Source organism: Rhinolophus sinicus, chromosome 3 (assembly GCF_057876585.1).
Source record: "Rhinolophus sinicus isolate RSI-liver-muscle chromosome 3, RSI-T2T, whole genome shotgun sequence".
Lineage (NCBI taxonomy): Eukaryota > Metazoa > Chordata > Mammalia > Chiroptera > Rhinolophidae > Rhinolophus > Rhinolophus sinicus.
Genome location: NC_142503.1, coordinates 4225667 through 4253165, shown reverse-complemented (window position 1 = coordinate 4253165; position 27499 = coordinate 4225667). Strand labels below are relative to the sequence as shown.

Below are 27499 nucleotides of genomic sequence, written 5' to 3'. Positions count from 1 at the left end.
GTCAGATACACAAACAACAATCCTGGGACAATCTGAGTTTCTGAGAAAAAAGCAGGACTTTACAAAATATGCCTCAGGGACTTGGGGAGTGTGTCCCCTGCAGAGGGGAGGTGGCTGAGCTATGTGGCTTCAATCCCCATGAGTCACCTGAGGGGAGGGCAGGAGGGACGTCAGGGCGGATGCAGGCAGCTGGCCTGTGGGAAGAGGGGCAGCTCCAGCACCTGCCAGGACTTGACCAGGCAGAGGAGGGTGACATTACTGGAGGGGAAAGTGGAGAGGAAGAAAGAAGCATGCTTTGGGTTTTTCTCCTGATAAAGGAAGATTTATTCACCACAAACTTAGGTTCTGAGTGTCTATTTGTAGAGTGCTTGCCAAAATTATTGTTCTCATAACATGGCCATAAACCCAACGACCAGATTAGCAGCCCCCAGGACCCCTGGCAGGTGGGCCTGCCAAGCGGCCGTGTCCCTGTTACCACACGGTGCCGGCATCTCCCGAGGCCCTGGCTCCCAGCCTTGTGCACTCACCCTGCCCCGCAGTGTGGAGTCTGTCCTCCTCAGGGAGGTTATGGCTCCTCTGCTCCCGGGGAACTGAGAGTTTTCTCTCCCTGACCCATCCCTGAGGCCCCTCACCCACCCAACTACTAGTGTGCAGTTACCAGAAGCCAAGGCCTGTCCAGACAGCTGGTGCCAAGGCAGCTGGACAGAGTCCCGGGGAGGAAACGGGCAGAGAAAGAAGCAAAGGTCGGGAAGCCTGGGCCCCAGAGCTTGCGGGTTCGGGGGAGCAGCTGGCAGTTCACAAAGTACATTGGCACAGAGGCCTGCATGTGGCCCCCCCACAGTTCCGGGGGTGGGTTTCCATATCCCTGTCCACAGGTGGAGGGGCCGAGACAGGTCACGTGCCTTGTGGGAGCTCACAGGCTAAACGAAGGGACACAGGACAGGAAAGGTCCTCAACCAGAAACAGCCCCCGCTCTGCTTCCCACCAGACCCCCTCCCAGGAACAGTCCCCCCGCCCAACCTTCCCAGAACATGGATACCCTGATGACAGAGCAGCCACCAATCCCCTGTCCAGGACAGAAAGGCTGCAGGTTCTGTAGGAGGGTGGAAACCTGATTTCAGCAATTCTGGGTGGACCCCCGTGAGACCTGACAGGAACCCCCTGGGGTGGCAGGAGTGCCCCCGCCCCCTTCTCCAGGCAGCCTCACCCTAATTGTCACTGTTGGTATTTTATATTATCCTTTTTTTCAATAGAAAAAAATGCAACCTGGTTTCCCTGTACTATTCTTAAAACGTGAGCACATGGTGTTTCAAATATTAACTCTCGGCCTACTTCTGTGGGCCACCCCACCTTCCACCCCTCACCATGAGGAAGGGACCCTCTTGCCCTGCAGTGACATGCAGGCCTGTGACCCCTGGGGGAGAGAGGGACTGACCAGGGGAGGCTGAGAAAACCCACCTGTGAGTCTTACCTCTCCTCTTGGTGAGATGCTGGCACAGCCAGCAATTCCTAAAGGGCCCAAAAAGAAGGGTCCCCTGGACTCAGGAGGGGGCCCTCAGCCTGACCCCACTGGGCCAGGTTTGGGGGGATGGAGAGTGATACCCACCCCAGACCCTGGGTCCAGGCAGAGACCCCGCACTGAGCAGGCAGCAGCAGGAATGGATGGCGGCCTGGAGGACCACACCCAGCCAGGAACTCGGGATGAAATAAAATGCATGAAACAAAGCAAAACAAAACATTGGAATCCTCTGGCTTCATTGTGGCTCCATCGTCCTTCCTCCTGTGCTGCTGGGCTAGCAGGCACCCTGTTAACAAAACCCTCCAGGGTGGGTAACATCGAATGGACCGTTTCATCTAACAGGACGGAACACTTTTTAGAATTCTCGTACGTATCTAGATTCCAGTTTCCCTAAGACATGAAACCTGGACTCTGGACTCTATTTCCTGCAGCTTTTCCCCGCCTCCCGTTTTTTTATTCACTGAAGCTTTGCTGTTTATTTACTCCAGATTCCTCTGGCACATGATCACAGGCGCAAAGGAATCGAGGCCTGCCATGAACCTTATATCCAGCCGCTTCCAGTATCCAGCCTGCTGCTCAGCCTGTGAGGGACCCTCACGCCCACATAATCACACACATGCCGCAGAAAGCTCACAATCTAGTAAAGACATACTTGAAAAAGTAACAGAAGAAATGCTACTTTCTTAACATGACAAAGTGACTGCCAAAAAGAACAGGTGATTAGTTTGGCCACTGACGATTCTGGGCCCGACACCAGAAAAGACAAAACAATCCTCTGGACCTCTCCAAGTGACCCCCAAGGGAGGAGGGACCCCGCGGATGACGGCAAAGGAGCCGGCCCCAGAAAGGGTGGACAGGAAGAAGAGGGGTCCTCCCCGATACCAGCCACCACTCACACTGGGCCCCACACTCAGGTCGGAGCCCCTCCCAGCACCAGACCTACCCCCGATCTTCTCAGACTCCGAGGAGCAGGCCAGGGATTTGGCCGTGAGCATGTAGTCCAGAGCAGGCCCCAGGGATGCATGCGGAAGGCAGGAAGGAACAGGAAGAACGGAGGCCCAACCGTGTGATGCGGGTAAGTGAGGAGCGAGCCACAATGACCAAAAAGTCATTTAAAAAATTTCTTAAAACGCCCGGAGGTTGGGGTTGGTGCATGTTTCAGACAATCACAGCACACTTTTCCAGGATTCGTCTTTATGAGGGCCAGTAGCTTTCAACTCCGAACACTGACCACGAAACCCAGTCCAAAGGGAAATGGCCATCCCTCCTGAGCTGGGCGGTGCTACCACCGGTTAACACAGCGGCACAGGTCACGCTTCGGGGTGGGGTGCCGTGAGGGGTGTGCCTGCCTAGGGCACCCTCGGAAACCTGTAGTGGAACGACACCGTGCATGCACGTTGTACCCACGACACCCGCCTTCAGATCATTCTAGAACACACTCTAAGGGGCTGCGCGGCCTGAGATTAAGGAGTTCTGTCACTCACTGTTTGCAAGAATTTTTACAAATTTCCTTATAAATCTAAACATACATTTCAAGCTACATTATGACTGTTTGGCAGTTTAAAATGTGTTCTGTGTGACACAAACGTTGACTTAAGAATGATGTAGAAGAAACAAATGTTCCACTGGGAAGGCGACGCACATAGTACCCCAGTACCAGCGTGTCAGAAGTCACACATAAACAGTACCATCTAAGCAGATTGAATCAATCCCCATGAGCATGGAATGTGAGAGCAAAGACACTTTGAATTCTGATTTTCTCTCACTCTGCCTAGAACCTCAACTGGGTTCTGAATTCATGGAACCAATGGATGAAATAATTTTTCACCTCCTTACTTAGAAAATTTGACAATGTGAAAGCGTAGAAGGTAACCTTCCCCTTGAGAGGAAAGCACACACTCAAACACAAACTATCTGGTTTCCAAAGTTTATTAAAAATCAAATAGAAAAACTTTACATAAAAATATGTCAATTTTAGCTTCCACATTTGTTGTCCACACATACATAAAATCGAAACATGATATCCTTTTGCTGAATCTGTAGCGCATGCCACAGTGGCAGCTAGGCCAATTCATCGGTTCACCACGACAGGGATGGAGCATGGCGTCTGTTATGACTCGAGCTTTAAAATGGGCACCCACGGGACACTGGCCGGGTCCCCACAGTGGCGTCCTTAATGTAGGGTGACAGTCAATATTGCTAACGTGTGAAGATTAGTACAGCCTACCTATCAGTTTTTATAAATATTTATCAATAGGTTCACAATTTAAATATCTTTAAATATTTTTGATAACTTTTGATCATTAAGAACTGCGGACAAAACGTGCTACTCTCTTCTGGAATGCCTCCTAGAGAACCTGCTGTTGCAACTGGCAGCTCTCAACAATAATGTGGGCCAGTCCTGCTTCAGACGTTTTAAAGCTTGTCCTTCTAGGTGTCCATCACTTCAGAGACCGCCCGAGACCCAGTCTGCACATCACCCTGTGTCATGGCAACAAGTTTCTCGTCAACATTCTCCACTAGCCGCCTTCAAAGAGCAGCCTAACTGTAGTGTTCAACAGGGCCTGAACCCCCTTTAAAGAAGGGGCATCAGGTGACCTACGAGATGCCGCTAACTCCAGGACAACTGTGGTGCTCCGAAAACTCAGGGTTAGGCAGGATAGACATATTCTTGTTCAAAAAAGGTAACAAAGACAGTGGTTGTCATGGCAGAATACACTTGCATAGTATACTGGTATGCTTGTCAGGGCGGGCGCCAGCCGCTCCTGGGGCCCCCCGCCCCATCCTGGGCTGTGTTCCCCCCAATGCACTGAGCAGCGGGAGGGCTTCCATGTATGTGCTCTTAACAGAACGGATACATACGGCTACAGATTCCTCAACGGAATCAACCTAACTCCTTTCTCCACATTCCTAAAACTGGGCACCATTGTCCGCAATGATATTCTCCAGACCCATCGCTACAGGCTATGTTACTAAAACTGAAGCATTTAGAAGTTCACATTTTTTAAAGATTTTATAATGTGACAATCTCTTCTCCCTTACAAAGTTATACTTCTGGCACTTTAAATGCTGGATTTGTTGTCTAGTTTAAAAGAACGGAAAACCAAATCATTAAAATTCTGTGGTCAGAGCAAGACAACAGACAGGCTGGACGGCAGAGCCAGCGGGCAGCTGGTCAGAGGGCTTGGGAGCCGAACCCCTTTGGAAAACCTGGGGGGGAGGGGCCACTGGGATCCTTCACCCCGACTGAGAGGTCTCCGGTCTGACCAAAAGGATAAACATAAAAATAAACCCAAGCCCCTCACCCGGTGTTTGCAACGGTGCTCATCCGACAACCAGCCCATACGATGAACCCAACTTAGAAAATGCAACTCGGGAAAGGACCTAAGCTTATTTAAAAAAAATCCCTCCTCCCTTAAATATAACTTATGTGAAAATATGAAATTAAATAAAAAATATCTAAGTTATTGCACAAATCATAAATTTTCAATATTTACATAAAAAACAGTTCTGAAGTTTGGAACAGTGTGAGGGCAGTAAAACAATGGCGTCCTACCCGCTGAGGAAGAACCAAGGACGAGCTTGATCTCGGTGGCTGACAAACGGAAAATGAAAACACCCAACCGCAAAGGAACAGACACGGCCACTGAGAAACAAATGCCAAGGCCGACTTCACTCCCAGCAGCTCCACGTCCAGACCTGCTTCTGGAAAGACCCTGGCACGGCGGAAAACAGCGTCCACGCTGACTAAGGCTGCACAGATGAGCACAAGGAGCTGTTCTTTAGGATGGACGTGACCACCACACAAGGGACATGCAGAGTGCTCAGCGGCGGGCGGCCGCAGGCCCGACTGGTGTGCTGGGCGCGGGTCTCAGCTCCCGGCCGGGCACCCGGCAGCTCCGTGCGAGGGTGGGTGGGGGCCCGAGGCGCCGCCAGCAGCTATTATCTGCTGAGACTCACAGGCAGGCTGTCCCGCGTGTGCGTGTGCTTTTTCCTCCTCCAGCCGGTGCGGTTATACTGGTGGTGCCCCCGGTTCCCCACGGGGGGCCGCACGCCTCCACTGCTCACAGAGCTGTAGCTGCCGCCTTGGCTGTGGCTGTGAGAGCCCTTCATGGACAGCTTCATGCCACTGTGCTGCTGAAGAGACAGAGAGAGACAGTGACTGGAGGGAGGCCTGGGGACCAGGCCCCACGGCCACGGGGACCCGTCCCAGCACCCGCTAGCTCGGTCCCGGGCAGTGAGCAAATCGAAAGGCTCTATCTGAGAGAAAGCGGAACTCTCCGATGTCACAGAGAGAAACCACTATTCCCAGTCAGTGAGTCACCAAGGTAAGAGGTGTGGACGTGTAGCAAACCACACATTCACATCCAAATGTACCTAGAACCTCACTTCTAAACGGTTCTATTTGCCTGCAGGAACAAGAGGGTCCCCTCACATTCTTCCTCCCAAGCCCCCAGGACTCTGGGAACACATGATGCGTGAGTGCCACAGGCCAGCGCTGTATCACAGGTGACACGGGGCAGGCGGTCAGAGCACCATGCGAAGCAGACTGGGAGGCCACGCGACCACGTCCTGGAAGGTTTCAGAACAAAACCAGCAGGAGGTTGAGGAGGAAGCCCAACTGCAGTTAAAGAAGGCTGCTCCTCCTCCTGCAAAGTGCCCCTTTCATCCGGACATTTCTACCAGGCCAGCAAGGCGCACCTGTGATACAATGAAAACTCCACTGTGACAGGATGGATAAATCCAGGAAGGAATGTTCTATTACTTAACTCTTAATAAAAAAGTAATCAGACCTTAATGACACAGGTCCAAAGAGCCCAGAGTCAAGGGTCAAAAGTTTGCTGGTGAAATATGGTTACCGAGCAGCAGAGGAGCTCACAGGAGCGATGGAGACGGACATGGTGAGTGCTGCCCACACCCCCCACCAGGGCCCAGGGGACCCCGGCCCCAGCCTCAGACACTGCAGCTTCACCCGTCTCAGCTCTTTTAAACATCCGGGCATTGCACGAGCACAGGAACTGAACAAGGGCTGTTTTCCTACCCGACAGTTTCTAACGTGTAGGATCTGGACTTAGTTTAGCCACAGGGAAGTGGAGAAACGCATCCGCAGAGACCCCGGGACCCAGAAAGCAAATGACCTGTGGGGCGGCCCCACCAGCCCACCTGGCCCTCTGCTCGGCCCCTGGGAAAGGGGAGGGGAGGGAGTGACACTGTGGGAATGACAACATGACAACACTGTGTGGGATCAGGACAATATTTGTTCTTGATCCTACAGTTTGCTTTTTGAAAACCTAAGTTTTTAGCACATACTTGTAAATTAATTTAACAGATAAATGGGAACACAAAATACTCTTCACTTTCAAACTTCAGTTTTGTGCTAACAAGTCCACAGAAAAATGAAGAGAAATGTTTGTGGAGAGGAACTATATTAAATTTTAAAATAATTTCTTAACACTTTTCAAGTTTTGCTTGTTACAAGAGAAAGCAAATGTGAAGCTGAATGATCAGAAAACAAATTCCCTTCACAAAGCCTCTGTGGCGTCTGTCTTTCGTGGAGGAAGCGCTAAGCACCGCCTGTCATGAAGCTGCGTCGGGGGCGCCAGGGCCAGAGCGCGGACGTACCTTATGATACAGGTGGGGGCTGGGGAGCGGGTGAGGCGACGCGGCCGGGACGGCCGGGGAAGACATGTGGTGCACGGCCTTCAGTGCCGGAGCGCCTTCGACACCAGCTTGTCTGCAGGGGCCAGGGGCCACCCCCAGGGCCGGCGGAGGGACAGTGAGCCTGGTCTAGGGCACAAGCAGAGACAGCATAAGGCAGCGATCCCACAGGCCCCCACCCCAGTTCTAGCACTGAGCCCCAAGAAGGCTGCCGTTTGCCAACAGGCTCTTCAGTGTCGCGTGGGTGAGACTATAACCCAACAGGACACTTGTGAATCGGAAGTGTTTATACTCAGAAACAGCAATCACAATGGGAAGTGTGCCCAGTAACCCAAGTCATCGAGTTTCAACATTCATTAAGACCAAACAACAACTTAGAACACTGCACTCGTCAGAGTAACAGCTGGCCCTCGGATCCCTGGGAAGCACCCCGCACGCAGCCCCCACCCCACAGAGGTCGGCGCCCCGAGGCCGCCCTGGGACGTAACGGCCTGCGAAGGACAGATGGTGCCGGGGGAAGGCCCCTGCCCGTGCCTCTGCGGTCGGGGCTGCTTCCATTTCTGCACCACGTTCTGCCACAGGCAGGGTGCGGCACAAACGCCTCTCCTCAGACCTTCAAGAGCGGCACTGCTCACATCTTGCAGTCCAAGACCTCTGGGGAGTGTCTATGTCACTTTATGCTCAAATTATAACCACATTGTAGAGACTGGCTTTGTTTTAAAGTAAATTAATATAAGGGGTTTTAATACATAATTCAATTGATGTATAAATATAAAATTCAGTATTTTTGATACTCTTTTAGTTTTCTAACTTTGTCTACATTGAAAAACGAAATGGAAGACATATTCCAATAGAAAAGCCTTCTATACACTGCGTAATGAATACTGTGAAAAACTCAGCATTTACACCTGAATGTTTTAAGAGTGTAAACACTGAGATTCTGAGAGGAAACAGGGCAAGTGTCCGTTTGTGCCAAGGGACAGCATGAGTCCCTCTCTCCGACATGACCTCAGGACAGCGGGTGTCAATGTAATCTGCAGAAAGGCAGCCACCTCGGACTCTGTCAGAGCGGTGTCGGGGCCGAGACCGAGTCCCCTCACTTCAAACACTGTGCTTGGCAGGCCTCTTTGTAGAGTGACAAGAATACATTCCATCCAATCCACAAAAGATGAGGATTTCCTACCATAAATGTACCTTCCACTGATTTGTAAAGTTGTTTTGCTAAATCACAAGTGTCAGCCACTCCTACAGCGAGCGCAGTCCCAGCTCAGACACATTTCCCGGGCTGCGAGGAAGGGCACCAGCAGCCACGCACCTGAGTGTTACTTGTCACGACCAACGTCCTCGTAGTGGACTGAGCTTTGCCACTCGGCATGGGCAAGGCGGCGGGCAGGCTGGCCAGCAGAGGGGTTGGTGCTTGCAGACTGAACTGGTACACGCCGGGCGCCGTGCAGGGCGGTGTGTCGGAATCCTGTGAGCAGAAAGAGCAGGGGGGCTGCACCCAAGTCACCAGGGTGATGCCTGCAGCACACTCACCCCCGGCCGCGCCAACCCGTCCCTCCCCGCGGTTCCCGACCAGCCGCCCAAAGCTGCCCGCGTTGCCCAACTGAAGAAGAATCCAAAGGACGGGCATGAGGGACACCTCGTCTTCAATGTGTTACCTCCAAGTAACTGTTCAAAGGACTACGCGAGGGAGACTGCTGTCATTCTACTGTCAGTGGCACTACTGCCCACGAGGGGCCACCTGGGCCACTGGGAGGGGGGCTTCCCAACTGTCCCCGGAGGCTCACAGCAGAGTGAGGACCACTTGGTGCAGACCTGGGGTGCCTCAGACACTCATAGAGAGTGACAGAAACTGGGAGGTAGTCTCGACGCCCTGCCACACATTCGCCACAAACACAGACCACCCAGCAGACACACTCACAATGTCACTGCCGGAAAGCGAAGACACGGAAGAGGCAGACGAGCCTGAGGACAGAAGCTGGGGGCTGGGCAGGGACAAGGTCAGGCGCTGGCTGTAGGGCGGCTCTGGGTCTCGAAGCGGGGGCTGCTCCTCGTCACGCGTGCTAATTCGCTCTTTTATCTTAATTCTATTGTCTGTGGAGAGAAAAATAGTCTGGGTTAGGCACTTCCTAGGAGGGCATATATGTGGGGTCTGGGGGGGGGACAGCCACTGGCCACAGGTGTGACTGAGCCTTAAAAATGTCGCTAATGAGACTGACAAACTGAACTTCTAATTTTTTAAATTATATTTGTTTCAGTTATTGGAAAACATGTAAATATATTTGGAACAAGTTGCATAGGTAAATAGTTTTCAACTGTCTCAACATTTTAGGAAATTTATGAAATACAGATCAAGTTATTTCTGGTGAACACTTAGCACCCTAACTGTGATGTGCTGTAAGTATAGACACACACTGCAGTTCAAAGATGTGGTACCAAAGAAGGCTGCAAAATATCTCGATGACTTTATATGGATTACATCTGGAAATGTGAGTATTTTGAACACTAAGTTGACTAAATCATAATATTATTAAAATTAATCTCACTGTTTCTCTTCACATTTTTAATGTAGTTGCTATAATAGAAAACTTAAAAGTCCATGTGTGGCATGCGTTATATTCCTACTGGACAGCACTGGCCTAAATCTTATAGTTTTAAATTAAACTCTTATTTAAAAAGTGAGGCAGTTTTCTTAGTTTGGACATGAAGAGACAGGGCTTCTCGCACACGAGTGGTCAGTAGGGTGATCCGCTGAATTACTGTCTCACCAAGGTCCGGTGCCGCGTGGACCCTGCTGCCCCATTTCTCCTTGATCCACCTCCGGTAGTCAATCACTTCCTGAGTTACTTTGACGATTCTTCCCAAAGTACTACAAAAGGACAGCATGGGAAATCAAGAGAGCATTAAGAGAATCGTGACGCCCACGCACCCTTCCCAGTAGCTACGGCATACAACGCATCGCTCTGCTAATTGAAATACAGGGAAAAGCTAAAACAGCTTTACAAAATACATATGACTTCTGACATTTGAGCTCAAATGCACTTCGAAATCACAGCACAGAAAAGTGGTTTCACTTGGCAGCAGTCCTGGCACCTATGCCGATCTACAACAGACCCGGTGAATCTGCCACCTGAACAGGGACCCACCTTCCCCACCAACAGTGATCACGCAGGCCTGACACCCCACTTCCCAGGGCGCGGTGAGAAAGAAGACACACGAGCTCCCACCACGGGGCCTAAAGCGCTGTGTGAAAACTCCGTGTGGACAGAGGCCGCTAAACCCACGGCCAGCTGTCACCACCAGTGCCAGGCCTCAGAATCCACTTACTTCATAAGCTGCCCAACAAACAGAGCCAACTACCACTTGTGACAATGACACTCTCCTTCCTTCCACTGCCTCCCTCTGCCCCCCAATCCCACCACCTCCACCACAACAGCATAATCTAGGGTCAAAAATAAGTATTTCTCGCTACCAATAAAAGTGTACGCTGGAGAATCAGGGCCGACTGTGAGCGAGAATGAGAGGAGGGGTGAGACCAGCGGACTCAGACACACGTTCACGCAGAGCGGACTGAACCACCTGAAGAAAATCACCACCTTCCCAAGTCTGAAGAGCCAGAAATCACCTCCCCAAAACAAAACACTGGAAAAAAAGTTAACTCCTCAAATATGAAATTTTCACTCTTACCCTTGGATGAGCCACAACGGCCATCCTGAATTCCTGAAAGCTCTTCCTGTACCAATATTTTCAAGTTTTACTAAAACCCAATGGTACATCCATTAATAAACTTCATGGAAGCAAATGACAGAGGCAAGGGGTGCCAGCTCTGCAGAGGCTAATGAGGGTGCAACGCCCCCAGGGCTGGGAGCCCAGCAGAGGCGACATGTGGCTGTTACCTTTCCGAATCTCTGTTGGGGTAGGACCTCGCAAGTGGCGACACGGCATGGCTGAGGACGATGTAGGCGTAGTCGAAGACCTGCTTCACCTGCATGGCCCCATAGGAGCTCCGGCCAACGTCATTTCCTGCAACAGGAAGACAGCTGGGAGCCTCTGCAAAGCACGCAGGCCGGTGCCCAGGTGTGTCTGACCTTCTTGTGTCAGCTATTCTGCAGCAGGCCCTCACCACCCAAACACTTCCAGAGCCTGCCAGCAAAAGCCTACCAGGCACTTGCAAACACACCGTAGCTAATCGCTGTGGGTATCTCACAGCGTTCATGGGCTGAGGCCCAATCTCATCATCAGATCATGGTCTGTACCTCCATGAATAGACATGTCATTCATGGAGACGCAGTGACAGTTCATGAGTGTCACACAGGAGCCAAGCAGTCACCTGCATCAGACTGCTGTCTCGCTGACCGAGAGCCCACTGCAGTGGGCCGTTAACCCAAGCTCATCACAGATGGGTCAGCACCAATGGGACCTGCACAGAGCAAATCCTCGAGGATAGAATGTTCCAGGCCTGCACTCCGGGGGTGGAGAACATGACAGGTAGCAAATCACATGAAGCCACCACTGACTGAGGTCACCGAGTAAACCACAGTCAAGGAGCCTGTTTGGAAATTCAGTTTACACGAAACTTGTTCTTCACAAGTCAGGTAATAAGTACTTTTTAGGCGATGTATTCTAAGTATTGGAATTTTATCATTTCCAGATTTAATAATATAACCCAGTGATAATGTGGGTTTTTGTTTGTCAAGTACACTTCAGCAAACACTGAAAACAAGGGAAATGTCTCCAATTTCACTGATCAACACAGACAAACAGCTGATGAAAACCTGTCGCATGTGCTGCCGGGAAACCCACTGCGAAAAAGGCACAGCACAAACCATGTCATCTACTAACAGTGACACAAAACTCAGCATGTTTTCTCTCAAAAGATTTTTAAGAAGTAAATTTCATACTCCAGAAACTACAAAACAAAAATTATTAAACTTGAGGATATTAAAAAATATATATTGGAACTGAACAATAAAAAACCCCAAACCCAGATGCAAATGACAGACTGGGGGGGGGGGGGGGGAGTACAACACAGAAAGGCCTCCCTAACAGACACAGGCTCTCACCACATCTGTAAGGGACACATGGACGAAGCACATGAACTCACATGGAAAGACACGCAAAGGGCAGTGTGCCTGGAGCTGCCACCTCCACCACCTTTTCTGTCACCTGTCCGTCACTGACTTTCTCAGCAACGTAAGACCAGTGTCTCACCTAACAGATGCTCCATAAACATGTGTCGAATTGATAAATAACGATGTGTTCAACCTCACTATCATTAAAGAAATGTAAATTAAATGAAAATTGATACTGCATGGTTTTATCAGATTGGCAACGACTTAAAAGACTGTCACCAAAGGTTGGGGACACGAGCACCCTTAAATATGCTAAAAGGAATCAACTGGAAAACTGGAGACCTGCCTTGGGTGGCAATCCAATGGGGTCTCGGATATACTGTTAGGTGAAAAACCAGGCTGCAGATCTGTTTGCACGATCTGGTGCCATTTAACTAATAGGGCTGCAGTAAGAAATGACAACGACCAAGTGGGAAAAAATGGGAGAAAAACACACCAAAATGGGAGTGGACTATGGCATACTTCGTTTTTCTATGTTACACACTTATGGGAATTAAATGGCTGATGATGAATATATAATACTTTTATAATCAGAAAAAAATCCATTTTTCTTCATTCTCGCCTTCTAGTTTTCTGATTACAGAATGTAACAAAATTGCGACTTTATAGTAAGTAATGAGAAGCACTCACAAAGGATCCTAAAACGTCGCTGTGAACGGCTGGACAGTAGGAATCCCCCCAGCTAATGAGCCGCCCCCGGCTACAGGGCCTTAGGCCGCCCACCCCCCGCCCCGCCCCGCCCGTGGGCCAGGGGCGCCACGTATTGCTGGGGGTGCAGAGCCAGGGGCCTTACCAGGCAGCAGGGGGTCCTCAATGCACAGCATTGATGGTCTGTACCCGCTGGTCATGGCTTTCATGATCTCTTCTTTGGCAATATAGGCACCTCCTTCTTTTATTCTAATACCAGTTTTCAAGTAATTAAAATTTCTTCCATAGAGTTCAAAAAATTCTACAAGAAGCATCCCAAGGTTTTCATCAGCTCTCCGGGCATCAATTCTTGGATGCAACTGTAAAAGCAACAAACCGACAGTTTGTACCGATTCCAGACACTTCTAAAGAAGGCTGCACGCGGTGAGGCCTGCCGTCCAGTGGCCTCAAGGCACCGCCCTGAGTGACGCTGTCACAGAGCAGCCCAAGGAGGCACTAATAGCCTCGAGAGCCTTTCTCAATAAAGAGCAAAAGAAATGAAACCTTCTAATGTGCACGTTTTTACTACCGTTTATTTCTTTGAAAATGGTCATCTATACAGCAGCTTCCTACCAGCACAGGCATCTGATTAACCACAAGTTGCCAAGTACTGATAACAAGTGGGCACATCCTGCGTGGTGTGGAGTCATCTGGACAGTGGGTGCCTTTTCCAGATTCTGATCTTAACTCCATTATTCCACAACACGACCGACAGAGGGCAGTATGAGACTGAACAGTCACAGAAACCCACAATGTGACAGGGTTCATTTTAACTGCATATAGCTAATTAGTACGTTATCATAATATTTGGAGCAAACTTACATCCTGCTTGTCAGACAGATTAGCGAGAGCCTCAGTTCAGCGCCACAATTTCTTTTTTGCAGCTAATGGGGCTTCTTCTGAACCCAGGCCACTGTCTCCTGACATGCTCCTTACTCACTGATTTAAGAGACTCACAGATCTGAGCTATACAGACCTGCGCTGCCCATTAGAAAAGTCACGAGCCACATGTGACTCTCTATACTTAAATACATTAAGACGCATTAATGAAAAGTTCCATTTGTCACTCCTGCTGCCACACTGCAAGTGCTCAGCAAACAGCTGTGGCCCGTGGCTATCTCGCTGGACTGTGCAGACAGAACACTGCCAGCTGCACAGTCGCACTGTACAGCACTGAGCTGAAAAGCGACGGTCACGTCCACACAAGTCCTGACACAAGTGCAACTTACAACAGAGCTCCACGAGGAAAGCCTCCGAGTGCTTTTCGGGCTCAGAACTTCAGCATGTTGCAAAGGCAGAAACACAACATTCTTGTTTTGGCCTTATTGCCTTCCTTAGCCCCTGCCTTCTAGTCAAAATGAAGTACCTGAGAGCTACCCAGGACCAGGCCAGGCCTTCTGACCTCAACGAGCCATGAAAAGAACTCACATGCTACACCAGTCCGAGCTCTGAGGCAGGAGGCAAGGCACTCGGGGATGGGGAGAGGACAAAGGTGACCCCACCCACGCTAGCAAAGCCTTTGGTGGGGTCACAGGAACCTGCAAGGATCCCATGGGGCAATTCGACAGGAGGCACTTAGCCCAGTGCAAGAAGAGTAAGTACGGTCATTGTTACAAGGCTATAGAAATAGTTCAAATCAGGAATACATGACGAAGCAAGCTTAGAAGAGAAGGCTGTGTTTAGCTGAAAAGCATGTCCAAAAACTAGAGGAGAATGGCTATCAGGGCAGCCTCGTGGAGGAGAGAGTGGAACAAGGCAATGAGATGAAAACTGGAAGAAAATGCATGGAATTCCATCTTCACTATTCTTAGAGCATCTCTTGGCAAACACAGGCCACGGGAGTGAAAGGAAGTAACGGCCCTGCAACCAGCAGGTGCACTGTCAGCTTCTTCTGATAATGAGAAAACGACCACATTCTGTTCATTCTGGACGTTAAACCCTCACCAGGCACAATCACAAACACAGAATTAGCAACGAACATGGAGGAAGCACTGTGCAGCTGAAATACACAGGCCAGATTGTGCGAAGAGCAGAGTCCTTCGTTCAAGAAAATATAAATGAGATGTTTCAATTAACTTAAAGACCATTTTATGTTTAAAAAGTATGAATCTAGTTTATCAAAACTTCACAGCATTTAACACAGGTAGGTTCTCACGGTACTCAACAAAAGAAGGGCAATACGTAACTCAAGACATAATATGAAGTTTCATCTATCTGAAAAGAAAAGTTCTTTTCAATATTTTTTACCATACATGGTACCAAACTGTTTTGCTGAAACAGATTTTTCCGTATAAATCAGTCAAGCACCAAGAAAAATCGCTTTTTATTGTCTATCAAAGTCTGAAAGTTTTGTAAACCTGAAGGCACTTCCTTGAGTTGAGATCAACAGACTGACTGTCAGAAGCACCTAAGGCCTCCCCTTCCTCCAACAGTTAAATCAGCTGCAAAATAAGCTATAAAGGACCAATAGGAAAGAAGTATTAATCAAAACAGGATTTTACTATGAATATGAGAAGTCAATGTCTACCAAACCAAAACAGTAGTAAAGGGAGGGCAAGGCCAGCTGGGTCCATGAAGCAACTGGTCAGAACAAGGAAGAGTCTACCGCTCTCAAGAAAGCACACTCACCTGCAGAAAGCTAATGGCCATTAAAATTAGGCTGTACGAGCTAATTCCACCAGTAAAAACTTCATTCAGGTCCCTCTGCAGGAGGAACTGTTTCAATACTAAAATCAAGTAAGGCAGCAATGAATATTTCTGTAAATTCCAAAAGAGAAACATGTTTGGTTAGTTCACACACCTTCTGAGACTTCTCACAGCAAATTTCACACTGTAGCGGAAGCTTCCTCCATCCTCCTGGCCCTCGATAGCTCTAGACCAACTGCCCTCAATGCAGAGGAGTCTGAGAGTGACTCACGGGGGGGGCTCCTTGAGATCCCACTAGGGAGACCCTGCCCAGGTTACGACTGAGCAGGGTGAGGTGGGGAGCCCTGCGTCTAGGGCAGAGGAACTGGGGTGAATGAGTGTGTTCTTTCAAATCCTCTCCACGGCTTGCTGTGTGTGGGGTGCAGGGGGAGCGGCAGTGAGTGACAGAAGGTCCTGGAACCAATGCATGCACTTCTGACACTCAGAGGAAGCGAGTGGTGGGGGGACAACAGTTGGATGAGCAGCCAGTCCCCCAGGGGAGAGCAGGGTGAAAGCACAGGGAAATGCAGAGGCCAGAGAAGAGGTGGGGCCAGCAGAAACTTGTTTCATGTCTGCTGGGGGAGCAATGAGCCTGTAGACAAGAGATGACACAGAGGAAACGGAGATGGAAGGAGGCAGGACCCGGACCACAGATGCTCGGGGCCTCTATCAAGGATCCCACCACTTCCACTGGAACGGGAGGGTAAGACTATCTGTTTCACTGGTCAGAGACCAAAATCGGTCCTCTCAGTAAACAGTCTGCTCTACCATCCTAAGGCAGGAGACCAAGTGAGTACATGTGGAGCGCGTCACGACGGATTCGCCTTCCAGGGGCCCTGGACTAGCTTGTAAGTCACACAGAGCTGCAGGGATGATGGCTTTGTGACAACTAGAAAGAACATTTGACAAAGCTCTCTAAAATAATGCTCAACTTTATGAAATGCTCAGCCAAGGAAAGTAAATCCAAAAAACAGCTAAGTCATTTCAAAGCGTCTCTAGAACGAACACTGTAGGGTAATTCAACTCTACAGTTTCTACTCCCGAAGACACCCATCAGTCTCAAGGGGTAACACTAGCGGAGAAACGACAGCGGCAGACAGCAGCGGGAGCCGACTCGCCGCTGACGTGCGGGGGCAGCACCTTCATGTAATTCTTGATGAACTCCGCTGCTCGGACCCCCGTCTCCATGTTGAAGCTGATGTCGACTTTAACCTCCGTCTCCTGGTCTGTGAGCTTGATTATTGGAACCTGCAAAGAGTCAATTTGAAGAATTGTGCCTCAACACGTAACCTTCTCCATGGTCAGGCATCAGAATGTTTCCAAAGTTGTACACAGGGGCTGTTTAAAAACTTCTCACAAAAGGGGCTTAGAGATCATGAACCCGAGATTTGACAGATGAGAAGAAAAGGGGCTTTGCCAGTGTCCACCGCCTTAGTCCCTGGAACCCAAGACTAGCCCCGCACCCCCCACACCCCCGGCCGCCAACACCTCTGTGCAGCCCCCCTGGCCTGACTCAGCACCTCCCCAGCCACTAGCTGCCGCTGCCAAGGGGCCTGAGGGAGGGAGAGGGGGAGCAGGCCAGACTCCGCGGGCGGCTGTGTCCCAGTGCCACCAGTGCCTGGGCCTGGGGAGCAACTCATGGTCCCCAAATGCTGTTTGCTGGACTTTCTGAACACATGCAGAGTAACTTCAAAGCCATTTTCAAATCAGAGTTTATGCTGATATTGTTTCTCCAAACAATTCTACTTTTGGCTTCATTCTTTAAGGCAAGCTAAAAAAAAAAAATTCCCTAAAACTCAAGAGAGTAAAAGGCTCTTTTGGAAATACTCTCATCAACGGAAATTATCACCAACGGCACCCAAACCTCGCCTCATATCATAAAAGCTGCCCAAGCAACCATTCAGGTCACCAGCCCCCAAAACTGTATTCTTCTAGAAGGCAATGTTTTGTTTACTTCAGCTTCTAAGGAATAAAAAGAATGTTCCCTTCACAACAATCGGGATCTAATTAAAGGTTTAAAACATCTAGAAGTCAGTACAGGAAAAGCACGTTTCAGTGCACAACCTGATCTAAACTGCTCACCTGGGGCCCGCTGCCAAGGACACGTGTGACAGGCCTGTGGCAGCGCAGGGGAGCTAGTAACTGGCCTCACCCACCAGGCAAGTGACTTCCAGCTCCTGCACTGTTTCTAACCCTGGCAGGAATGCTTCAATCAGTCTCGCCTTCCAGCTTCTCCCCATGATAAGAGGCTTTTGCATAAATGTGTATTTTTTGAACAATGAAGGGACAGGTAGGTTTTTCTTTCTGAAGTGTAACTTGGCAAATGGTAATCTTTTTCTATGTAATAAAAGCCTTGGTTTTCATCACTCAGTTACATTCTCCAGCAAGGACAGTGCCTGGACGTGTCTCGTTTCCGATACCAACACCCTTTCCTTACACACCTAACACAAGGAGACACAGTCATGTACTCCAGGGCCGAGAACAGCTGGAGGCTCTCAAACCTGCAGTTCCGACTGTCACTAAACACGATCTCAACTGTAACCTAGCTATAAAACAACTCGGAACAGCAGTGCGTTTCTACCGGAAACAGTGAAGTCTTCGCAAACACACCCACCCCACGCCTGCTGCCCACACAGGGTCTGAGGGCAGCCTGCGGCCGTGGGAAGTCCCTCACTCACCGTAGCTTTGTCCAGGACCTTGATGGAGCCCGGCTCAGCCACGTTGTGCTTCCGCAGGGCCTGCTCCAGCAGCTGGAGAGGAGGGCGCTCCCATTTTCCAAAGACCACGAGGTCAATGTCACTGGACAAAAGAAAAGCAGCCGTGAACCACTGCTCGCCTCGCTGTACATACGGTAACCCAGGCATCTGGGTAGACCCATGGCACGGCGCATCCATCTAGCTCCTTCAGGGCTGGACAGCACCCGGTGAAGCAGACCCCCCTCAAGGAGAGCAGACGCAGCTGACAAGGATTCGCGACAAACGGAAAGTAAAACAGCTGCGGCCGCTCTAGCATCACTAGCACTTAAGGGACTGAATGAAGGCCTGACTCTGAGGTTTCCGGGCCCCTCCCTCTGTGCCGTCTGCACTGGACCAACCCCTCTTACTGACCCGGGACTCCTGGACATGAACCTGTTCAGTTCCCCACTGGCCTCGTCTATACCTGCTCAAAACCGAGGACTTTTCAGAGCCCAGTTCAAACCCTCCAACAACTTTCAAACCTCCAAATCCCGAGGTTATGGCCTCTTTAATCTCCAAATGCTAACAGCGGCTTAACAGAAAATAAAGTTTTAATGAAATGATGCACATAAAATTGATTTGGATATTAAGAGAGTCCTTGATGAGTAAACACTGGAGAATTTTAGAATGCAAACTTGTTTGGCATTTTTCTATCAAATAAAAATCCTAACAAAATAGTGTTTAGAATTTTGCTTGAATCTTCATTAAAACATAAGATCAATTTTTCAAACACATATCTAAAAGTATCACAGAATATTTTTTATTGCATTTTCTTCCCCTGGCCCTTTCACCCATCTTCATGTTTCTAGTATCCAGCCTTTTTGTACTCCAGACTCAAGTGCAAGAGGAAAAACACAAAGCAATCAATTACCATAACAGTAAATTACATTTCATTTCCTGCAATTTCCCCTCTGTGTTCCAGTCTTCCCTTTAGCTTATACTTCTAGCCTCAGATTTGAGTACACGGATGATACTGTGTTTTAGCCCTTAACACAGATACAGACACCGCCCACCCCACCCCCTGCTACGTAAACGTAACACTAACCCTGGCACTCACCTAGTTGGAAGATAGAGACCAGTACTAAAGCTGCCAAATATCTGGACCTAAAAGAAAGAAGGATTGTCTTAGAATAGGTGACAAGTCTAGCGGTCCTCCTTCCATCACTACTCACTGAAAGAAAGGCCTGCTTTCTCTCACTCCCACTCCGAGATAAAATTAAAACTGCTCTGCAGTTGAGGGGATACCAAAAAGACTCCAACAAAATCTTGAAGTTAAAGACCTGCCCCAAGATTAAGAAGCACAGATTGCCAGTTACAAGAAGTCACGGGGCGTAAAGTACAGCACAGGGAACACAGTCAATAACATGGGAATAACTATGTAGGCACCAGGTGGGCGCTAGACTGACTGGGGCTCATTCTAAGTTACAGAAATGCCTAATCACTACGCTGAAACTAATGTAATATCGTGTCAAGTGTAATTTTAAAAAATGTTTAATTTATATGTATATAGACAGATCTGTTTTCAGAAGGAATTTTTAAAAACTCAATATTAAGAGATGAAACAATTACTGGCTTCGCCCCCACATGCTCAAAACCAAAGACTTTTCAGGGCCCAGTTCAAACCCTCCACAACTGTCAAACCCACAGCTGAGGCACAGAGCTGGGGTTGTCTCCGGCACTAAGGTTTACAACCAAGGATGTGTAGGTGACTTCATGAAAGGCGGGGACTCAGCTTGCTGCCTGGCCCCCGGGGAGCAGCTCATCTCCACCACTGGGGGTCACCCATCACGGCCATCGGTCCCGGGTAGGGGAGGCTGACCGGCCAGGACCTGAGCCTGCGGGCAGGTGGGCAGAACTTGGTCAGAACTTGGTCAGAGGACACCAAGCACCGGAAATGCCCGTGGCCCTCACCTCAAAGGGACACTAGTTCAACCCCTGTAAAAGTCGTCCGTAAGGAAACACTTTCAAGTTTCACCAAAGAATGAATCTATGCTACAATGAGTGGTAGAGGAAAGGGTCAAGTTTCTAGGCTTAAGGTGAATTTAAAACAAGAAAAGTCATCACAGCGTCCTCACAAAACCTTCCCTCAGGCAGTATCCTCACACCGGAGTGCCTCAGGGCCACCTGGAGGGCAGAGTGTCAAACACACATGCCGGCCCCGCCGCCAGGGGGCGTCTGTCTCAGCAGGTGCCCAGCTAACAAGCTCCAGAGCCAGAACTACACCTGGAGAGCCCCAGCCTTGGCCAGTGAGGGGACACAGGTGTGCACGGGCCCGACAGACGGCCAGTCGAGTGCTCACGTTCTCTCACATGTGACACAGAAGGACAGACACTATACCCACATCAGCCGCTGGCCAGAGGTCTTTCACCACCGTCTCGATCCGTTTCACTACCTCTCTTCTCATGGCCGCTTCTTCAGGACAAGGGGACATGAAGTTATAAAAATCAATTATTTCCTCATGAAGTCTAGAAGACAAAAGAGAAAACATACTAGAGTTACAATTAAACTTAACCATACTTTCCCTCTGTTATTGGATCAGCATGACACCACCATATATTTCTGGCCACTGGCAATCCAGTTTCTCTCTTCCTCTGACAGTATGTAATGAAATGAAAACTCTGGCGGACCAATTACAAGTGTTGTTTAGCACCACAGATTGACACAGGTGAATTCTGTCAATACCACATACCAAAGCTGTCGACTGGCATTTTAAGACTTATCCAAAAGAATCATTTCTGTGGCTTCACATTCAGAAACAGAATTCCCCCCTGGAAGATGGCAGGCAGTCCTAGTTGGTGTGGTACAGTGAACAGTCACCCCGGCATGCCACCACAGCTCCAACGTGCTCTGTGCCCCGTGGACACCTCTGGCTCCCACACTAAAGAGCGTGCACATGTCTGGGACAGGGACACGTGACACAAGGAAGACACATGTCCTCAGAAGCCTGATGGTCAAGTCTCAGCAGTCAGGCTGCCCACCCACCTGCTGTGCAGGCCCCCCAACCTCATTTCACACAAATGCCTACCCTGGAGGTAGAAAAGCCCCATTTAATGCAAGACCCAAATGTTCTCTCCTTAAGGAGACAAGATGGGCAACAACTTATTGCATGCAGGCAGAACACAGAGGGGCCTCGCTTCCTCTCCTAAGAGAGGTTCTCAGGGGAGGCGTAAGCTCCAAAAGCTGCCTTACATCTCTGCCTCTCAAGTCCCTGTGTCACGGTCAGTGAAAAAGCCGGGCCCCTGGGGGTGGCAACAGCTTGTGGAGTTAAGTTTCAGGGCCAAGGACCCACCCCAAAGACTCCTACAGGAAGGAAAGAGGGTCACCCTTGCTTACTTCCAGGGATTAAAGGGAGGGCTGAGGGTGGGGCCAAATAATCCAATCCTAGGAATGGTAACAAATCAATGTCTGCTTCCACTCCAAGTTTGTTTAGAAAAGCAAACAAAGACAAAATAAAATTAGCTCAATAAAAATATAATAACAATGCTAGCTCAACAGCTAGCAAAATAGTCCACATAACAGCAGGCGATACTCAGCAGGGCCTATTAGTGTCAAGCTGCAAAGGTGAGGGGCATCATATTATCTTACACGTTATCTTACAGGGGCTCATTGAAGGCTCATGGCAACTTCTCAGCTGAAGTTCTGTCTCCCCAGAATTCCTGTGGAGGGACCATTCCTGACAGTGGCAGCGGGTCTAATGGCTAGAGGCCCCTGAGAGCACACACTGGGGTGTAACAGGAAAAACGGCCCCAACACCCGTCCACGGCATCTCTGCAGTATCAGCTACTTAGGCCATCACTGGAACCTCATGTGTGTCTACCATGTTTAATTAAAAAAAAAAAAAGCATGCTGCCAATTCAGTCAGCCAGGACCCAGTTCTCAGTAAATCCAAAGTAGAATGTCACACAACACTAAAATCAGTACATTTTCCAAACTATCAAACACCAAGATATTAAGGGTAAGGCTTCTATTATTTCAATGGGCCCTGAGCACCAACTACACACGAAGCATTTAATCGCATCCCTTCCAGCAGCTCAGCAGGCATGTTAAAGCCTGAGGTGTCACCTAAAGTCTCCTACCACCAGGCAATGTTGTTACAGGACTAGGTTCCTCTGGTTAGCAGGTTAAGGCCCCCAGCAAAGAGCCCCAGGCGACCCTCGCCCTGTCAGCAGGACGTCACTGTGGAGAGCTGTCACCTTGGGTGAGCTGCTCCTGCGCCGGGTAAGGACACAGGTCCTCCTGCCCCTCTTAGTTCTGTTCTGGTGCAACAGGAGCATAGAAATTTAGAAACAAAAAATACACAGGCCTAGAATGATCAACCAACTGGCCCAACGTCACGGAAGAAGGCGACCAACGCCATGTGCTGAAACGCTACCACATCCCAGATGGGACACGGAATCACCTTGTCAACCGGATATTACAATTTGCCAACACGTCACGCAGGTCTGCACTTGTGGAGTGGAACGTACTATCAGTGTTCTCATAAGCTGGTGCCTCTGAAATCACGACAGAAGACAGTCCTCTTAGCTTCCCAGGACCCTGCCCTCCTCACCCTGACACACCAGGAAGGGACGAGCGTGAAGGGAGACAGCGCGGCCAGTCTGCAGACACCACCCGCTGCCTGGCCTGGGACGGGGTCAGTTTCCTCATGTCTCCCGACTGGCTCATGACATAAGAGGGGTCGCCACCATTCCCCCGCTGGTATTTTAGGAGGGGCCAGCAGGGGCCTTGCAGGCACAGCGTGACTCCGGGAACCACCCTAGGACCCAGGCGCTCTGGAGTGCGATGGCACCTTCGGCGCAGACACAGGAAGGTCTCAAAGCCAACATGGCTGCCTCCTCCTGCTGGGGCTCTCCATGGAAACCCTGATGCAGAAAGGCAGCACCAAGGGCTGGGTGAGGTCTGGGGGGCCAGGCAGGGAGGGGAGACCACCGTCCTGCCCAAGAGGAACAACACGATTAGAGCAACTCAACCAAAGCGTCAGGACAGGCGAGGGGGCGCCCACTCCCTGCCCACGCCCGGCACTCACTCTTCCCCCACCCACCATGTTCTTCAGGCCGTGGCCATGTGGGGCTGGGCTGGTGGCCCACCGCCCCTCAGGAGGAACGTCAGTGTTTGCTCACGGCCGCATCCATCACATGTGCGGAGCGAATCCAATCAGGTTCTGACGCGCATTTTGCTTATGACCTTGTCATCTGAAAGCTACATTTCCTACAAAACCACATCAAAAATTAGCATTCCAAGAAAGAATATTTTACCCCTGTAGTGGCTACCTTGATTTGTTAGCTGAGCCCATTGAAATGGCCAGCTGTCCTTTTAGAAGTGGAAACAGTGCTAGATGAAAGTTTGGGTTACTTACTCAATGCTAACACTACAAGAAGTGTTAAGAAACTGCACATTCTGGTCACAATAGCCTTTCACAATTAGATGCCATCAGCCACATGTCCAGCCACCAGCATCAGATACAACTCAGATCGTTTTACTCGCCTGTTACGTCTGATACTGAACATACCCACACACTCAGTTCTCCAAACAGTTTCACAGAATGTCTTCATGAAAAGTTTTGATCATTTCTCCTCAAAAACAAAAATGAGGAAGTTTACTTTTCTCACATATCAAAACTTCAAAGGAATTCCACAGCTGACAAGATGTCTACAAAACACCGCACTAAGTTTCCTCACCCACAGACAATGTAGCCGTTGTCATCAGCGCTCAGTGCCAGCCACTAGCATGCAGTCTCCAAACCTTCCAAGGGCATTTCTAGGCTGTGACCATCACAGAAAAGTCTCTAAAATGAATCACAGAGGTGGTATCTCCAAAGCAGCAGGAAACTGCGACTGCATCACAGGAGGCCGTGGGGCGCTGTCCCAACCCTGCCTCAGGGTCCGAGGCCAACAGGCCACATGGACCCTCCTGTCCAGCAGCCTCAGGCGGAAGCTCCCGGGAGACTCCTCGCAGGTTTCTTACGGGGGGCGTTCCCACAGCCCTTTGCCTTCCCCTTCCTCAGTCCTGAGCTCTGACCCATGGCTGTGGCTCTGAGAAGGACGTCCAGACCCTGATGGGATTGGATCACCATTACCCATTAGGTATGTTCTTTGCAGCCAAGCCTAACCTTGACAGAGCAGCCTAAAACCATCAAAGTTAGGTCTCCACCTTGTTCTACACTTGAAAATGTCACAGATTCGGGTTAAAAATTTTACCTGAAAACAATCAAATCAAACCTGAAGGACTTCCCAGACTCCAATTCCAAAACAAGAATCACAATACAAAGACTGACAGATCCAAATAATTACAAAGAAATTCTATCAAACAGCATGCTGAGTGCAAACCAACTGCAAAGCAAATGACAACAGTGCATGGCAGAAATAAACATGAAGCTGACACCGCAGAGAGTCGGCCTCTCACCAGGTATCGGGGAACGAGGTGTCCGCTCGGGAGAAGCTGGCAACTCGTCCAAAGGCTGAAAACGGCATGCCTCTCAGAGCCCCATCATTCTGGAAACCTGTGCTACGAATACGGACACATACCCAGGAACCTAGGCGTGCTCACTGCAGGCCTGCTGGTCATATGGTCCCACAAGACGGCACACTGTCCCCGCATTCAGAGGAGAAAGATGTGAGCACTGCTCAGGGAAGATCTCATGACAGACTGTCGGTGTCAAGACAAAAGAAGACATGGTCCCACTTCCACAGGAAGCTTCAGCCGCACATGGACGTGAGTACACGGAAGGTCTAAACGGCTGTGCAGACGCGACCTGTCCAAACCAGCAGGAAGCCACGATCACAACAGGCTTCCCAGCCCCGACACTGGGATCAGCTGGGCAAGGGAGCCCTGCTGTCCACTCCACACACTGGGACCTGCTTGAATTTGTTTTACAAGAATGTACTCATCATTCAGATTTTAAAATGAAAAGGAAAAAAGATAAGTACACTTTCTAGACGAAGAACAAGACTGTACACAGAAGTCCACCCTTGAAAATGTTCATTACACCACTGCTTGCATGTAACATTTGGTAACAGCAAAACGTTATATACAACACAAAACAGTCCATTGTAGTTCCGGATGATGAGATTACTTGTGTTTTTTATATTCTTTTTGCTTGTGTGCATTTTTAATCTTAACAATGACTCTAGATTCCCTAATTAAAGAGAAAGCAAACAGAAGACGCCAGCAGTCAGGCCTGTAACCGATGCCAGGAGCCATCCCAGCTCACAGAAGGCAGCGAGCTTACACAGCACCACCCGCGCGTGGTGTGGGCTAACCAGGCCGGGCCCGACCACCACCACGACGAGGGACGCACGACAGGCCCATGCTGCCACAGGGAAGGGACAGACGAGGCCCAAGTGAACACAGCCGGGCGCCACAAAGAGGACTTCTGCGATGAGTGCAGCTAGAGACCCTGAAATGTGGCCAGTGCAACTGAGGACCTCGGTGTTTCATCTCCTTAATTTAAATCTAAACAGTCACACGTGGCGAGTGGCAGTTCTAGCTGCTTCTTCTCTGCGACAGTGCAGTTCTGGCTGCTTCTTCCTTAACTAAACCCAAGACAGCTGAGCAACACCGAACTTACCAGAAGGTTGACGCACACATGCGTCACGTTTCTACAACACGGTTCTGGAGGTTTTCCAGAACTCAAGGAATGGGCTCCATCTCCTCTCCCAGACCGTCACTCCTTCCTTTCATCCTTGGAGGCACAAAAGCCCAGGAAGTAAGAAGTGGCTGCCCCAGGGCGCCAGGCCCAACTTGAGCCCCCCCACCCCGCACCATCCAGGGGGAGACCAAGTCAAGTGACGAAACACGCTTTCTAGTAGGTGCACACTCTTCTGTCCAAACTTTCTCTACAATAAATATTTTTAAATCTTAGGGCTAAATGTGGACAAATAAGCCCAATGTCTGTCAAAACTAAGCATTACACTTCTTGGTAAAATTTAAACACATACTTACTGCTACAATTACAAAACTATGGTTTAATAGCTTAACAAGATGTTAGCAACAAAGGTGCCTGACTAGGGCATTTTCCAAGTAACTGAGGGAATTGTGGGACTGAGCAAAGCATGTTCCTCCTCCATGACCATTAAAATGCGCCTTTTCCTGAACATTTTAACATATCTGAAATCAGGATGCATTTTTCAATCAATGGCTGAGCGTCAGATCAGTTTAAAATTAAACGTTTTTCTTTCTTCATGGTACATTTCACATTGGTGCATCTTTTTAAGGTCAGTTATCTACAGGAAGTTATCAATATGAAATTTATATTTCTGACCCACAAAAACAACTATTTCAAATTTGCCAGTTTTGCAACCAATGGCACCTCAGACCCACCCACATATGGGAACAGAGATGTTGAGGAGGAAGAGGAGCGGCCGTGAGGCCCAGTGGGACTAGGCCTGCCCTGCTCTCTGCAGCTACTGGGCGCCAGTGAACCCTGCAAAGCTCCCTACAGCCAGACCTCAGCCTAAGCTGCGAGTGGGGTCCAGAGGTAAACGCAGGGGAGTGGAACTTCTGCTGCTGTGGTGGCAGCTTTAGCCTCTCTCGTCTTGGTTGTGTCATTAACGTGGGCAGGCACACAGGGGGTGGGGGAGGGATCTGCTGTCATGCGCTTAAAAGCAGCACTGCAAGCCTGGGATGTATGAATGCAGCTCGCTTCCCACGGCCTAACTGAGAGGACTAGCGATGGCTGCTGGCCCTTTCAGAGCAGGTCAGGTCAGGTGCACCTCAGAGATTCAACAGGGAAATCTCAGATTGATACCGTGTTTCCCCGGAAATAAGACCGGGTCTTATATTAAGTTTTGCTCCAAAAGACGCATTAGGGCTTATGTACAGGGGATGTCATCCCGAAAAATCATGCGAGGGCTTATTTTCCAGTTAGGTCTTATTTTCAGGGAAACACGGTACATTGCCAGCCTGGAGAAAGGCTTGACTGATTCATTTTCTGGTTATTTTGAGAAAGATAGAAATGGTGAGACCAGAGTTCAGTGAATTTTAGTTTTTATCATGAAACTGCCAGAGAACAGACTTCTGAAGCATTATTTTCTAATGTACTTTTAAAATAAATATTAGGAAATAAAGTTCTTTGAAAAACG

At 49.5% G+C, this 27499-nt stretch overlaps 1 protein-coding gene across 4 annotated transcripts in view; it reads right to left on the bottom strand.

Moving 5' to 3' along the window:
- Window positions 1-3432: 3432 nt before the first annotated feature.
- TENT4A (terminal nucleotidyltransferase 4A) overlaps window positions 3433-27499 on the bottom strand; it is a 38852-nt gene continuing 14785 nt past the window's right edge. The window contains exons 2-13 of one of the 4 annotated variants that reach the window (XM_074329104.2): window positions 20761-20884; window positions 19477-19523; window positions 18363-18483; window positions 16825-16932; window positions 15628-15756; window positions 13106-13319; window positions 11077-11203; window positions 9949-10049; window positions 9102-9274; window positions 8493-8672; window positions 7142-7306; window positions 3433-5653 (exon numbers count right to left, since the gene is read on the bottom strand). In XM_074329104.2, the coding sequence (XP_074185205.2) occupies window positions 5462-5653; window positions 7142-7306; window positions 8493-8672; window positions 9102-9274; window positions 9949-10049; window positions 11077-11203; window positions 13106-13319; window positions 15628-15756; window positions 16825-16932; window positions 18363-18483; window positions 19477-19523; window positions 20761-20884 (1681 nt within the window). In that variant the 3' untranslated portion in view covers window positions 3433-5461. Of the gene's footprint in view, window positions 5657-7141; window positions 7307-8492; window positions 8673-9101; window positions 9275-9948; window positions 10050-11076; window positions 11204-13105; window positions 13320-15627; window positions 15757-16824; window positions 16933-18362; window positions 18484-19476; window positions 19524-20760; window positions 20885-27499 lie in introns of all 4 variants that reach the window. The other 3 variants (XM_074329102.2, XM_074329105.2, XM_074329106.2) reach the window with 3 other exon arrangements.